Genomic DNA, 15,840 nt, shown 5'->3' with positions numbered 1-15,840 from the left:
GGTATGTCCTTCAGTTGGGGAATGGCTGAACAAACTGTGGTATATGCGGGTGATGGAATACTATTGTGCTAAAAGGAATAATAAACTGGAGGAGTTCCAGGCGAACTGGAGAGACCTCCGGGATCTGATGCAGAGCGAAAGGAGCAGAGCCAAAAGAACATTGTACACAGAGACTGATATACTGTGGTAAAATTGAATGTAATGGGCTTCTGTACCAGCAGCAATGCAATGACCCAGGACAATTCTGAGGGATTTATGGTAAAGAATGCTACCCACATTTAGAGGAAGGACTGCAGGAGAGGAAACATATAAGAAAAGTAACTGCTTGAATGCATGGGTCGGGGCGGACATGATTGAGGGTGTGGACTCGAATCTACCACACCAATGCAACCACCAACAATTGGGAAATTGGTCTTGATCAAGGACACATGACAAAACCAGTGGAAAAGTGCGTCGGCCATGGGTGGGGGGAGTGCGGGGGGTGAAGGGGAATATAGGAGCATGAAACATGTAATCATGTTAAAAATGATTAATAATAAATGTTAAAAATAAAAAAAAAACGATATGGTACTAGCTAAGAGACAGAAGGGAGGATCAGTGGAAGAGACTTGGGGTAAGAGATGTCAGCAAGAGTGTATGATAAACCCAAAGAGCCCAACTTTTGGGATAAAAATCCACTATTTGACAAAAATTATTGGGAAAATTGGAAAACAATATGGGAGAGATTAGGTTTAGATCAACATCTCACACCATACACTAAATAAATTCAGAATGGGTGAATAACTTGAATATAAAGAAGGAAACTATAAGTAAATTAAGTGAACACAGAATACTATACCTCTCAGATCTTTGGGAAATGGAAAATTTTTAAACCAAGCAAGAGTTAGAAAAAATTACAAAATGTAAAATAAATAATTTTGATTATGTTAAATTAAAAAGGTTTTGTACAAACAAAAACAATGCAACCAAAATCAGAAGGGAAACAACTAACTGGGAAAAAATCTTTATAACGAAAAACTCTGACAAGAGGTCTAATTACTCAAATATGCATGGAGCTAAATCCATTGTATAAAAAAAATCAAGCCATTCCCCAATTAATAAATGGGCAAGGGAAATGAATAGGCAATTTTCAGATAAAGAAATCAAAACTATCAATAAGCACATGAGAAAGTGTTCTAAATAACTAATAATTAGAGAAATACAAATGAAAACAACTCTGAGGTACCACCTCATAACTAGCAGATTGGCTAAAATAATAGAAGGGGAGAGTAATGAATGTTGGAGGGGATGTGGTCAATTTGGGACATTAATGCATTGCTTGGTGGAGCTGTGAACTAATACAACCATTCTGGAAGGCAATTTTGAACCATGCTCAAAGAGCTCTAAAAGACTGCCTGTCCTTCGATCCAGCCATAGGTTTGTACCAGCTGGGTTTGTACTCCAGTATCCAGCTGGGCTTGTTCCCCAAAGAGATCATAGATGAACAGACATGTACAAAAATATGTATAGCCATGCTTTTTGTGGTGGCAAAAAAACTGGAAAATGAGGGTATGCCCTTCAATTGGAGAATGGCTGAACAAATTGTGGTATATGCAGGTAATGGAATACTATTGTGCTCAAAGGAATAATAAACTGGAGGAATTCCATGTGAACTGGAAAGACCTCCAGGAATTGATACAGCGCGAAAGGAACAGAGCCAGAAGAACATTGTACACAGAGACTGATATACTGTGGTAAAATCAAATGTAATGGACTTCTGTACTGGCAGCAATGCAATGACCCAGGACAATTTGGAGGGATTTATGGAAAAGAACACTACCCACATTCAGAGGAAGAACTGCAGGAGTGGAAACACAGAAGAAAAACAACTGCTTGAACACATGGGTTGATCTGGACATGGTTGGGAATGTAGACTCAAAACGAGCACAGAGTGTTTGAGCTGTTCTGCACTGAAGCTGAACCTTCTCTTTACTCATTCCTTTGTTGGTATGCTAGATTCAACTGGTTGGGCTAACTGGCTGAGTTGGTCTGCTCTTGGCCAAATTTTTCATTATACAAAGTGGACTAAGTGTGTTCAGTAAGGTGCTTCCCCACCCATTCCTCCCTGCCAGTCCTTATTAAGCCCTGGACCATGTGTAGTAAGTCAAAGAAGAACCCTCATGGCTATTATCTCTGCTTTGGTCTGACAGAAACAGCCTGGTCTTTTCACAGTCTCAGCATGGTGGGTGAGGGAGGGTGTCCTGCCTGATTTCATCCTCCCTCCCCAAGATCCTCCCTACCAGCTGTTTTCAGAGCCCTGGGTCACATATGGTGGGCCAGAGGCAAGCCCTCATGACTACTGTCTTTGTGCGGAGGCTCACATAATCAGCCTGGTCTTATCACAATTCTCAGTGGGCTGGGTAGGGGAGGGTGCCTCTCCCTTTTCCTATGAAAATAGATGTTCTGTGACTATCTTTCAAGCTGTTTTCAGTAGGAGAGTCTCATGACTTCTTGGGGTTTGTATTTCTTTTTTCTTTGAAGCATAATGTAAATATTGGTTTGGAAGGATTGTTGGAGAGGTTATGGTTTTAGATGCTCCTAAGCCACCATCTTGGCTCTGCCCCCAAAGAAGAATGATAGGATTTGTCAACTTATTGATTATGAAAGTGAGGAATTGAAAATGATATCCAAGTTGTGAACCTGAATGACTAAGTGGATGGAGATACCAATAATAAGAAAGGTAGGAAGAAAGAAGGGTTTTTGAGAAACTATAATGAGCTCAGGTTTGGACATGATAAGTTATCTATGGGTACCCAGTTTGAGATGTCCAAAATAAGTCAACTGGAGATCTGATATTAGGGGTTAAGAGAGAGATGGTGGTTATAAAAAATAATCTAAGAATCATCTGCATACAGATAGCAATTGAATCCATGTGAGCTGATAAGATCCCTCAAGACCCTAAAATTTACCCCTTGCTAATGCTTCTCATTTTCCTGAATTCTTATATTCCTAGGACTCAGCAGCTTCAGGTCAAAACCTAGCTGTTGAGCATATCCCATTCAATCAAAATATGCTGTGAAATTGGCATAACAACAGTTCTTGTTGCACATAAGTACATGCAAGGTGAACTCTGTTACTGTCAATCTGTTACTGTCAAAACCATAGACAAGAACCAAAGGTCAAATAAGACCAAACTGTGTCAGCTCTCAGTAATGGAAAACACAGAAGTTGCAAACCAGCAAGCATGGCTCTGTCATGAATAGACTTTCAATTACCAAAAAAAGACTGATTGTCTCCCTCCTTCATGCTGGACAAACCTGATAATAGACTCTTTGATGTGGACAAACTGTTTTGTCACTAAGCAACTTTATCATTGTTAGTTATACCTTCTTTGTCTTGTTACAACTATATGTATCAAGGCAATACCTTGGCAATTGGGGTCAGTCCTGGGTAAAGAGTCTTTCCCTGTCATTACATGAATTGTCCTTACCCTTTGACAGAATAAAACTTTAAAGCATCTGATGAGTACTTCAAGTTATTCTCATATCCCATTTCACTGCATGGTCAATAAAACAATATAAAGGGAGAACAAAAGAGGGCCCATGACAAAGTTTGAGGGATACATATATTAACACCATATTTTGGAGGGAAAGGTTAATGGAACAATCTGGATGAAGAAACAGTAAAGGAGACAGAATAGGAGCAGTTGGACAGGTAGGAAGGAAATGAGGAGAAGGTAACTGACAATGTCAGAGGCTGCAGAGTCCAAAAAAGATGAAAATTCAGAAAAGGCCATTAGATTTGATGAGGGAATATAAGTAAGTTTGGAGAAGGATCAGTTGAATGATGAGTTTAATAGGCAGACTATAGAGAGAGAAAAGGAAGTGAAGGTGCCTGTTAATAGTACATGGCTTTCTCAAGAAATTTAGGTAGGAATGGGAGGAGAAATATAGGATGATAGCTGTTGGACATATATAGCAAGGATTTTCTGAGGACCAGAGATAGTGATATTATTAGATAGTAAAGCAAGAGCCAGTATTTGGGAAAGATATAAGATTAGTGATCAAGTAAGGATGAGGGGAGGGAGTGATCTGCTGGAGAAGACAGGGTAGAATGGGATCACTTTTGCATATAGAAGTAGACCACTTATTCACAGGATTAAAAGAGGAGAGAAGGGTAAAAGGTATTTGAGTGATTCAAGATAAAGAAGAAAGGAAGAACAGTAACCCAAAATAAATGTCTTCAATTTTTTTAGTGAAATATGAGGCAAGGTTCTCAGCTGAAAGAGTGGGAGTAGAGGGAATTAGATAAGATTGAAAAGGAATGAAAAGATTTGGAAAAGCTACTATGGTGAGATAGTGGATCAAATACGGAAGTATAAAAGCATTTCCTAGCCACAGTGAGGAACTAGTTGAGATTATGTAACAAATTTTGAGTGGAACTAGTGTCTGGTTTGTGATTTTTCCCTAGGCGTTTTACAGCTCCATATTTGTAGGAGTGAAGGTCACAGAATATTGGAGTAATCCAAGACTAATTCATAACAGGGTAAGATCAATGGTAAGATAGAGGGGGAAATGACTCAAGAAAAGATAATAGTGTTGCACTGAACTGTTTCACCAGGGCCCAACTGAGAAGGAAGGAAAGTCATTGTAAGGCTTTCTGGGAAAGAACTGAGTAGAGGCATTGGAGGTTGGAATGAGGACAAAGGGGGAGAGGTAGAATGACAACAAATAGAAATCAGATAAAGGAATTTCAGAGTTTATAAACAAAAAAGTGGAACATTGTAAGTGAAGACAAGATTGAGGATATGACCATATAAAGAGGTGAGTTAGGTGGAGAAATAGGTGATAAAAGGTAAGTTAAATAATAGGGAGAATCAAAGAAAGAGATAAAATTCCTATATGTGCAACAATCTTTATGGCAGCTTTTTCCTATAGTGTCAAAAAACTGGAAAATAAAAGAATATTCATCATTTGAGAATAGTTGAACAAATTATAGTATGTAAATGCAATAGAATATTATTGTGCATTAGGAAATGAAGAAAAGAATGGCATCAGAGAAACCTGGAAAATTTTATATAAACTGATAGAGCCTGAAGTTTATTTGAGAACAATTTATACAATAATAATATTGTAAATGAACAAATTTTAAAGATTTAATGACTGATCAATGCAATGAATAAATTAAAATTCCATAGGACTGATATCACTGACCTTCCGAGAGAAAGATGAAGGACTCTTAAATATAAATTAAAACATTTTTTGCCCAATATATGAATTTGTTTTACTTCACCATGCATGTTAGTTATGAGTATTGTTTTTTATTTTAATTCTCTTTTTTTCCAATGGAGGAAGATAGAAAGGAGTGAAAATAAATCCTTATTAATTGAATGTTTTAAATTAAATCTAAGAAAAAAACACATACACTATAGTATTCAGAGATAGTGATGAATAATATCAATGACTGGAGATAGAGAAGGGACATAAGGGATCATTTAATACAAGCTATTCATTTTAAATATTAGGAAAATGAAGTATAGAGAAGAGAAATGAGCTGACAAAGGTCTCACAGGAAGTTAATGGCAATCAGAAACTAAATCAATGCTCTCTCTTGTTATGCACTGAATCAATTAATCAACAAAGCATTCATAAAGGGGAATTCAAAGAGAAAAAGAAATAGTCTATGTCTTGAGGGAATTTACAATCAATGATGGAATCACCAGATACATATGTAAATGTACATGATATAAACAAAGCCCCAACATCCAGATGTAGTGATTAGGGAATTGCTTAAGGCAGTGATGGGCAAACTATGGCATGGATCCGGCCCATGGGGAATACTTTGCCCATCACTGGTTTAGCCTATAAAATATGTGGAGGAAAATAATATGAAATAAGCTTGAAATGCAGGTTGGACACAAGTTGTGAGGGATTTTAAATGCCAAATAGAGGAATTTGCATTTGATCCTAGAAACTACTGGGAGAGAGTAGAGCTTTTTTGAGTAGGAATAGAACACAATGAAATCTATATTAGGAATAATCCTTTTGAAAAAGAACTATTTCATAAGGTCATAGATAGCTGAAAGAGAAGTTAAAGGTAATTTTACTTTACCCTTTCATTTTATATATTAGGAATTTGAAACTGGGGAGTCATACAAGACCAGCTAGTGAGTGGCAGGTCCAGAATTCTTTACAAATATTTGGAAATCTTCTATTTTGTTGAATACCTCTACTTTCCCCTAGAAGTATATAGTCAATTTTGATGGGTAGGTGATCCTTGGTTGTAGACTCAATTCTCTTGCCTTTCTGAATATCATATAACAAAACTTGTGGTCCTTTAGTGTGGAGGCTGAGAGATCCTGTGTAATCCTAATTGGTGCTCCTTGATATCTGAATTGTCTCTTTCATGCATCTTGTAATATTTTCTCCTTAGAATAGAAACTCTTTAATTTGGCAATTACATTTCTTGGAGTTGTCTTTTGAGGATTTAATGTAGAGATTTAATATATGGATTCTTTCAATGTCTATTTTGCCCTCTTGTTGCAGAACATCAGGGCAATTTTCTTGTATAATTTCTTGTAGTATGATGTCAAGGTTTCCATTTATCTCTAGGTTTTCAGGTAGACAAATGATTCTCAAATTGTCACTTCTAGAAAGGTTTACCATGTCAGGCATTTTCTCAGTGGAGATATTTCATGTTTCCTTCTATTTTGCCATTCTTTTGGCTTTGCTCTATTAATTCTTGCTGTATTGTGAGATCATTAACTTCTACTTGCTCAATTCTGGTAAAGACTGATTTTCAGCTATGATTTTTTTGATTTTCCTTTTCGGTTTTGTCTATCCTGCTTTTCATAGCTTCCAAAGCAGGTCAATTCTGGTCTTCAATTTGCTTATCATTTCATTTGATTTCTGGACTTCTTTATCCAAGTAAAAGATTCTGTCTTTAAACTGTTATTTTCTTTTTGAACTATTTTCCACTTTCCTTGCCAAGATGCTTCAGTCTTTCTCATTTGATTTATCATCTCAAATTTAAGATCCTCAAGAGCTTGTGACCAATTTCTTTTTTTTTTTTTTTTTGGAAGGTTTGTAGCCATACTTGTTTGTCGTCCTTTGCTGTCTCCTCTGTAGTCTGGATTTTTTCTCCATAAAAACTATCCAAGGTCAATGCCTTTCTCTTGTTCTTTTTGGTGGTAGAAGCCTGTATTTCTTGGGCATTGCTGGCCATTGCTATATTGATTTTTTCTTCCCTCCTGAGCCAGAAGTCTGTGTATCTAGCTATGGAGCGCTTTTTGCCTGAGGCTATTTTTCAAGTTTCTATGGCTTCTACTGTGTGCCACCCCTCTCTGCTCTACTTCTGCACCCAAGGTCCACATTCCTCAGCTGCCTGGGGTCCCAAGTCTAGTGTCTCTTAATGGTAAGTCCATGGTGTTCTTAGCTAGCTCCCAAGAACTTAAAAATTTCCACATGCTTGCTCTGATTCTGCAACGCTGGCTCTGACTCTGGTGCCATAGGTGGAGTGGGGGAGGGTTGATCAGCTAGTGCTTTAGTGGGAGCTATTTCATCCCCTTATAGTGTGGAAATGACCAAATCCCAATTACTTTCAATGCTGTGCCATACTATGGAGCTCCTTAGCTCATCTACTTTTGTTTTTTGTTTTTTGTTTTTTTGTCCTTTAGAGCACTCAGCTGGTGCTGAGGAAAGGAATGGCCCTGCCTCTTACACTATAGCCATCTTAACCCAGAAGTCAGGTCCAGGATTCAAATGTAGATCCCATTTGAAATGCATCACTTTTTATTAGCACGGTAAGTAATTCCTTATAGAAACCCACTTTGAGCAAGTTTAAAACTTTTCTCAGAAAAAAGATTTTCTTACTATCTAGATAAGCTAAGGGACTCCATAAACAATCTGTAATAGACATATGGGGCCAGGATGCTTTGCCTGTGGGCCCAGAAAAGAGGGGTTTTGCACTCCTACAAAAGCAACAATAGGAATAAGTGTCTACTTAATAAACGATACTTAAAACAGGGGAAAACTTAAAACAAACTAGATGGCTCCATTCCATCTAGCTTATCCCCTTGACTGAGGCACACCATTTGTCCAGAGAAGACTGTATGAAATTGAGGGAAATAGTTTAAGGTCCACTGAAAATATCTTCTTTCATGTAATTTTGGCTGATGGCCAGTAATAACTGTATCAGAGAAGGGGAAAACTATTAGCCAGTTGAAATCCACTGTGGGGCTACCACATAATAAGTCCATGATCTTGGAGGTGTGGACTATTGACTCAACAAAGAGAGTCTTCTTTTTCATTGCTCATTTGTGCCCTGGATGCATAACAAGGTTCCTGATAAAACCCAAAGCCAAGTCACACCCCTACATTTTATGAAACTGCTCTTTTGTCAGATATATGAGAAAATCAAGAGTGGTAAAGTGATAAATAAAGGGAACAGAAAATATATGATCTATGCAATATGAAATCAATGATGAGAGGATGTAGTCACAGAAATATATCATCATTTCCCAGGCTAAGCTGGCAGTAAAGGCTCTGCAAAGACCTATTATGGTTAACCAATGGATGGGGAGGTTATAGCCCAACAGTATTTCCTTCCCTTTTGACACGTTGCTCAGAACATGGCGGCAGGAGGGGGGTTGGGAGAAGACAGATATGCAATTCTAATACAACCAGTCCAAAGAAATCTGATGAGGCTGGATGGCAATTCTATGCAAGGAGTTTCTAGATGTCTGGCTCCCTCAATATCAGTAACTTTTTGTCATGATAAAATTCTGTGGAGATGATATCTTAATTCATAATTATTTATTAAATAATAAAAAGCAGACCGAAGAAGGAAAAGGCACAAGCCATGTGTGGCCAGCAGCTCTCATCATTACTACCCTCCTTTACCTATCCCAAGAGCCAGTCACATGCCCAAGACCTATGGTACAACTACTCAATCTGGAATTCCAAGAAAAAAAAGACCCTACTTTCTCCCACTAATCCATTTTATGCTCTTCTTCACATCTCTTTCCAAAGCGTTTTTGATAGAAAGATTCAACCTCTCCTGGGACAAGAGTCTTCTGGATGCCAGTCACTTGATTTTTAGAATGGCCACCACTTTTCTCTGCCTGGCTTAGCTTCTCTATCTAAGAGGCTTGATTACAGGTAAACAAAGCACTTGTCTCCAACCTCATTTTGCAAGAGGAGAAGCCCCATGAAACCTAAATCTTAAAATTAAATTTTTTCCAATTTAAAATTCAGAGGTTGTCTTGGAGTGCTAATACGGGTACAGACTAATATTAAATTTTGACTTTGCTCACTCCCTTAAGATAGCACACTCTATTTGGACTAGGCTCCAAAGACTTGGGTTATAATACTGAATTTTGCATTTATTCATCATGTGACTGCTCAAGTTCCTTAACCTCTCTGAGGCCTAGTCTTTTTATGCATCAATTGAGTGATAGCAAATCATTATACTATATATTTTAAGACATTGTTATAAGGAAAGTGCTTTGCAAATCTTAGAATGTTATAGAAATATGAGGTGCTATTGTTATAGTGAATTATGCTACAGATACATACTGTGGGATATCTTATTTAAAACACAAAGGACCCTGTCTGTTCTTCCCTATGTATCTCCTCCATTATGCCTCATATGAGACTCTGGACACAATGAGGATCAATACATGTGGATTGGCTTGTTTTATATATGTGTGTGTGTGTGTGTGTGTGTGTGTATCCACAAAAACACACACATATAATATATCTATTTAAATTAATATATTTTATTTATTTTTATAGTGTAATACTGTATAGTCCCTCCAATCCCAATGAATTCTCCATTATTACAAGGTAAACCATAAAAGGTGGACAAAGTTACCAATGGATTAATGACTCATTTGTATGACCCCTTTCCTATATCTATCCCAGCATCCCTGGATTATCTGACTTCTCTCACTATCATCTTACCTCTGTTAACTAAGTTTCTGATAGAGAAAAAGAAGAGAAAGTTTAAGGATTTAAAAAGTCATCTATGCTTGATCTTACTGATCCATTCCTTTCTTTACAAATTTGTCACTGTTATTTCCTTAAAACCAAAAATGTAGCCCTATAAATGAGGGCACTATTGCATGCCCATCAGTGGACATCTGTGGGTCATATTCTCACTTTCAGTAAACTAGAGGCATAGGCCACTTCCTCCACAACAATCAGGCTGCCTCCTTCTCATCATGTAAATGGTTCTAAAATCCTCTCCTCCTTGAAGTCTTCCTGGCTCAGTGAAAAAATTGATCACAAATTTCCCCATTCCGGCTCAAACCATTAATGAATCTTTCAGATCTGGCCCACTGAAATATACTATTCCCCCTTTGTCCTCTGTCACTTAAGAGGCCTTGTGTTTTGGTCTAAATAATGTAACTTTGCTATCTGGCTTGTGTTTTGGAGGATTATTCACATATGTTTGCCACACACAGTCATATAAAATTCAATGATGGGAAAAATGGCATATGGATACATGTGTCTATGCACTCATATAAGTGTGTGCATGTGTGTTTTCACTGACAAGGGAACATATGGAGTGGAGATTTCTTTTGGTTCAACTCAAATTATATGAAGTCTTTTAGAGAATGCTTATTGATTATAATAATGATGATGGAAAAGACCTGTAGAGAAAATAGAACATTTACCTTGGAGGTGTAGGTGTGGCCATCAGAGCCACAGACAAGGCTGGTGTGTGCTGAAGCTGGGCAAGGTTTGCACTTGACTACATTTGAGGTTCCAGTCCAGGGTTTGTGGGCCATGTTCCCCTTCTTTTGCCTAAGACTATGAAACAGACAGACATACACACAAAGGAGAAAAAAAAAAACAACTATTAGCCAAGACCCCAAATAGCCCAGAGTCTTTTCTTTGGTGGATTATGGGTGGAAGGGTCACTTAATACAATAATTAAGCAAACCCCCACCCCTTCAGCTGCTCTCAGTTTTCTTATTTCTAACACCTTGAGGAGAAACAAAGAAAACGTAGATATGAATTTGGGGTACCTACAGTCAACAGTTAGAAAATTACTTTCTAAGAACCAGATTATCAAGCTGTAACTCTGAAGGATAAAGAGAGTCATGAAAGAGAGCAGTCATTAGACAAGCTAATTAGACAGTCCCAGAGACTGCTTCGGAGAGGGTCACATGTCCACCATCTTAGAAGTGAAGGAGATGATAGATATTTTGGATATTAATGATCCAGAAAAAAAATAAGGTACTGAAGAATAATTGGCTATTGAATCATTAGGATTGCCAATTAGTTAAGCTTAACTAAGACAAGGTGATTTTTTTTTGCAAATATCATCAGAAGAATCATTATCAATCAATAAACAAGAATTCATTAAGAACCTACTATTGCCACTCACTGTGCTAGGGAATAAAATAAACAGAATATTTTTGCTCAAGAAGTTTACATTCAAGGGGCGGCTGGGTAGCTCAGTGGAGTGAGAGTCGGGCCTGGGGACAGGAGGTCCTAGGTTCAAACCCGGCCTCAGCCACTTCCCAACTATGTGACCCTGGGCAAGTCACTTGACCCCCATTGGCCACACTTACCAATCTTCCACCTATGAGACAATACACCGAAGTACAGGGGTTTAAAAAAAAAAAAGAAGTTTACATTCGGAAGTGGGGGGAAGGCAAGGAGTAAGAAGAGGAGACAAATAGCACCTGCCACTAACAGATACAATAAATATTTTCAAAACACTTTCTTTTTGATCTTCATAATAACCCTCTAATAGAAATGCTACTATTATCTTCATTTTCTAGATGAGGAAACCAAGCCAGAGAGAAGTTACACAGGGTAACCCAATTAGTAAGCCTCTGAAGTAGGAAACCAACTCAGTTCATTCTGATTCTAAGACCATTGATGTTTCTATTAAACCACCATATGCTCAAACTAGGATTTAGGCTAGATCATAGGATTAATGAGAGAGTGAGACTGAGTGAAATTTTAGGTCCTTGTAGTCCTTAGGGACCTAAGAAATCATCTCATGCAATCCATTCATTTTATAGATTCAGAAGCTGAGGGTCTGCCATGATCTGCCATGGTGATCTACCACATTGCAGAACAAGGATTCAAACCCAGTACTTATAACTTCAAATCCAGCCTTCCTTCCAACATACCACACAAAGGGTGAAACACAAATCATATAAATGTTCCACTTTGGAAGCTAAGGAAAATGATAAGTAGGCCTCTTTCCGCATCCTCCCTAGACTCTGTCCTCTAAGCTCAGCAAAAAGCCTATCTCAGAGTGGTTTAGATAGAAACGCATTCTTAAATACAACTGAATGACTTTATCACAGCTGTAGAAAAGTATCTCTGGATACATTTCTAAAGCAATTTCATTCCACCTTGTAATTTGCCAAGTGATAAAGACTCCAAGGTAATGTTACTTTAAACCGTTAAAATAATCAAAATTCTATTCTTTCAATTGAGCTCAAGCTTTCTCCCATTCTAACCTTTGTCATAATGATGTATAGTGCTATTAGGATGGCATGTGCCACAGAAGGAACCCCTTCACGGTATCACAAATCAGTAAAATAAAAGCCTGTGGTCAAAGCCATCATTTCTCTCTTATCAGGCAGCCAATCTCCCAACAAACCACATTTAGTAACTTGAGTATCTTTTGGGGTAAATTCAGCTTTAAGAATAAATATTACAAAATCTTTAACACTCGACAACTTTTACACAGAGAAAATCCAGACAACCGAGGAAACAGAGGAGGAGAACAAACAAGCATCTGGACCCGCCCAAAATAATGAAAACTGGTCACAAGCTCTTGAAGAATACAAAACAGAGATGATGAGAAAGCTGGAAAAGATTTGGTTAGAGAAATGGGAAATAGCTCAAAAGGAAATCAGGCAAGAAAATGACAGTTTAAAAGGCAGAATTTTGCAATTGGAAAGTGAGGCTCAGAAACCAAATGAACTGATAAGCAAATTGAACACCAGAAATGACCAGATTGAAAAGGAAAACCAAAATATTATAGCCGAAACCAGTCCCTAAAGGCTAGAATTGAGGAATTAGAAGCTAATGATCTGTCAAGACAAAAAGAAACAAATAAAACAAAGTCAAAAGACTGAAAAAATAGAAGGCAACATGAAATATCTCAATGAGAAAGTGACAGACCAAGAAAACTGGTCTAGAAGAGATAATTTGAGAATCATTGGTCTCAAGGATTAGTAGGGCACTTGGACAGGCAAATCAATAACCAATTGAAAATTAAACAATATGATTGCCAAAACCAATTAGTCAAAGAAGGAATCATAGAAACAATCAACAATTTCATTGAAGAGAATGACAATGATGAGACATCCTACCAAACTCTATGGGATGCAGCCAAGTCAGTACTCAGGGGGAAATTTATATCCTTGAGTGCATATATTAACAAATTAAGGAGGGCAGAGATTAATGAATTGGGCATGCAACTCAAAAAATTAGAAAGCGAGCAAATTAAAAATCCCCAGATGAAAACTAAATTAGAAATACTAAAAATCAAGGGAGAAATTAATAAAATAGAAAGTAAAAGAACTATTGAATTAATAAATAAGACTAGAAGCTGGCATTTTGAAAGAACAGATAAAATAAACAAAATACTGGTCAATCTAATAAAAAAAAGGAAAGAAGAAAACCAAATTGACAGTATCAAAGATGGAAAGAGAGATTTCACCTCTAATGAAGGGGAAATAAAGGCAATCATTATTTCGCCCAATTATATGGCAACAAATATAACAATTTAGGAGATATGGATGAATATTTACAAAAATATAAATTGCCTAGATTAACAGCAGAAGAAATAGAATACCTAAATAATCCCATATCAGAAATAGAAATTGAACAAGCCATCAAAGAACTCCCTAAGAAAAAATCGCCAGGGCCTGATGGATTCAAAAGTGAATTCTATCAGACATTCAAAGAACAACTAATCCCAATACTATACAAATTATTTGATATGATAAGCAAAGAAGGAGTCCTACCAAATTCCTTTTATGACACAAATATGGTACTTATTCCAAAGCCAGGTAGACCAAAAACAGAGAAAGAAAACTATGGACCAATCTCCCTAATGAACATAGATGTAAAAATCTTAAATAGAATACTAGCAAAGAGACTCCAGCAAGTAATTAAGAAGATCATCCACCATGATCAGGTGGGATTTATACCAGGAATGCAAGGTTGGTTCAACATTAGGAAAACCATCCACATAATTGACCATATCAATAGTCTAACAAACAAAAATCACATGATCATCTCAATAGATGCTGAAAAAGCCTTTGACAAAATACAGCATCCATTCCTATTGAAAACATTGAAAAGTATAGGAATAGAAGGACCTTTCCTAAAAATAATAAACAGTATATACCTAAAACCATCAACAAGCATCATATGCAATGGGGATAAATTAGAAGCCTTCCCAATAAGATCAGGAATGAAACAAGGATGCGCATTATCACCTCTACTATTCAACATAGTACTAGAAACACTAGTAGTAGCAATTAGAAAAGAAAAAGAAATGCAACGTATCAAAATAGGAAATGAGGAGACTAAGGTATCACTCTTTGCAGATGATATAATGGTATAGTAAAAAAATCCTAGAGAACCAACTAAGAAGCTGGTAGAAATAATCAACAACTTTAGCAAACTTGCAGGATACAAAATAAATGCACATAAGTCATAAGCATTTCCATACATTTCCAACACATTAGAGCAGCAAGAGGTAGAAAGAGAAACACCATTTAAAATCACCCTAGACAATATAAAATACTTGGGAATCTATCTACCAAAACAAACACAGCAATTATACGAAAACAATTACAAAACACTTTCCAAACAAATAAAACTGGATCTCAGCAATTGGAAAGGCATTAATTGTTCATGGGTAGGACGAGCTAACATAATAAAAATGACAATTCTACCAAAATTAATTTACCTATCAAATTACCAAAAAACTTCTTTACTGAATTAGGAAGAACTATAACAAATTTCATTTGGAATAACAAAAGATCAAGAATATCAAGGGAAATAATGAAAAAAATGTGAAGGAAGCAAGGGGGTCCACCAGGAGGCTTGACCTTGGAAAAAATGAGAACTCAGACCTCAGGAGCCAATAGATTGCAGACAGACCCTGAGCGTGAGGATAAACCTGAAAAGCTGCTGGGCTAATGATGGCTACCCAGTCTCAGGAAGCTCAGAAGAGAAAGAATAACAACAAGAAAAAGAAGTCTTTAACACTCGACAACTTTTACACAGAGAAAATCCAGACAACCGAGAAACAGAGGAGGAGAACAAACAAGCATCTGGACCCTCCTCAAATAAGGAAAACTCCTCACAAGCTATGGAAGAGTTCAAAACTGAGATTTTGAGGAAAATGGAAGAGATCTGTCAATAAAATAACAGTTTAAAAGGTAGAATCTTGCAATTGGAAAGTGAGGCTCAGAAACCAAATGAACTGATAAGCAAATTGAACACCAGAAATGACCAGATTGAAAAGGAATACCAGAAGATTATGGCTGAAAACCAGAAGATTATGGCCGAAAACCAGAAGATTATGGCCGAAAACCGAAAGATTATAGCCGAAAATCAATCCCTAAAGGCTAGAATTGAGCAAGGAGAAGCTAATGATCTCTCAAGACAACAAGAACAAATGAAACAAAGTCAAAAGACTGAAAAAATAGAAGGAAACATGAAATATCTCAATGAGAGAGTGACAGACCAAGAAAACCGGTCTAGAAGAGACAATTTGAGAATAATTGGTCTTCCAGAAAAACCAGAAATTAATAGAAACCTGGACTCCGTACTAAAAGAAATTATTCAGCAAAATTGCCCTGAAGTC

General features: G+C 37.1%; 1 protein-coding gene across 1 annotated transcript in view; it reads right to left on the bottom strand.

The window, feature by feature from the left end:
• Nucleotides 1-15,840, bottom strand: part of SPOCK1 (SPARC (osteonectin), cwcv and kazal like domains proteoglycan 1) — a 794,690-nt gene that overhangs the window by 273,857 nt on the left and 504,993 nt on the right. Inside the window, exon 5 of the mRNA XM_044659936.1 lies at nt 10,658-10,787. Within this exon, the coding sequence (XP_044515871.1) occupies nt 10,658-10,787 (130 nt within the window). The remainder of the gene's footprint in view (nt 1-10,657; nt 10,788-15,840) is intronic.

The sequence above is a fragment of the Gracilinanus agilis genome, chromosome 2, assembly GCF_016433145.1.
Source record: "Gracilinanus agilis isolate LMUSP501 chromosome 2, AgileGrace, whole genome shotgun sequence".
Lineage (NCBI taxonomy): Eukaryota > Metazoa > Chordata > Mammalia > Didelphimorphia > Didelphidae > Gracilinanus > Gracilinanus agilis.
The sequence above is the reverse complement of the archived record's forward strand: the minus strand, read 5'-3'. Positions and strand labels throughout refer to the sequence as shown.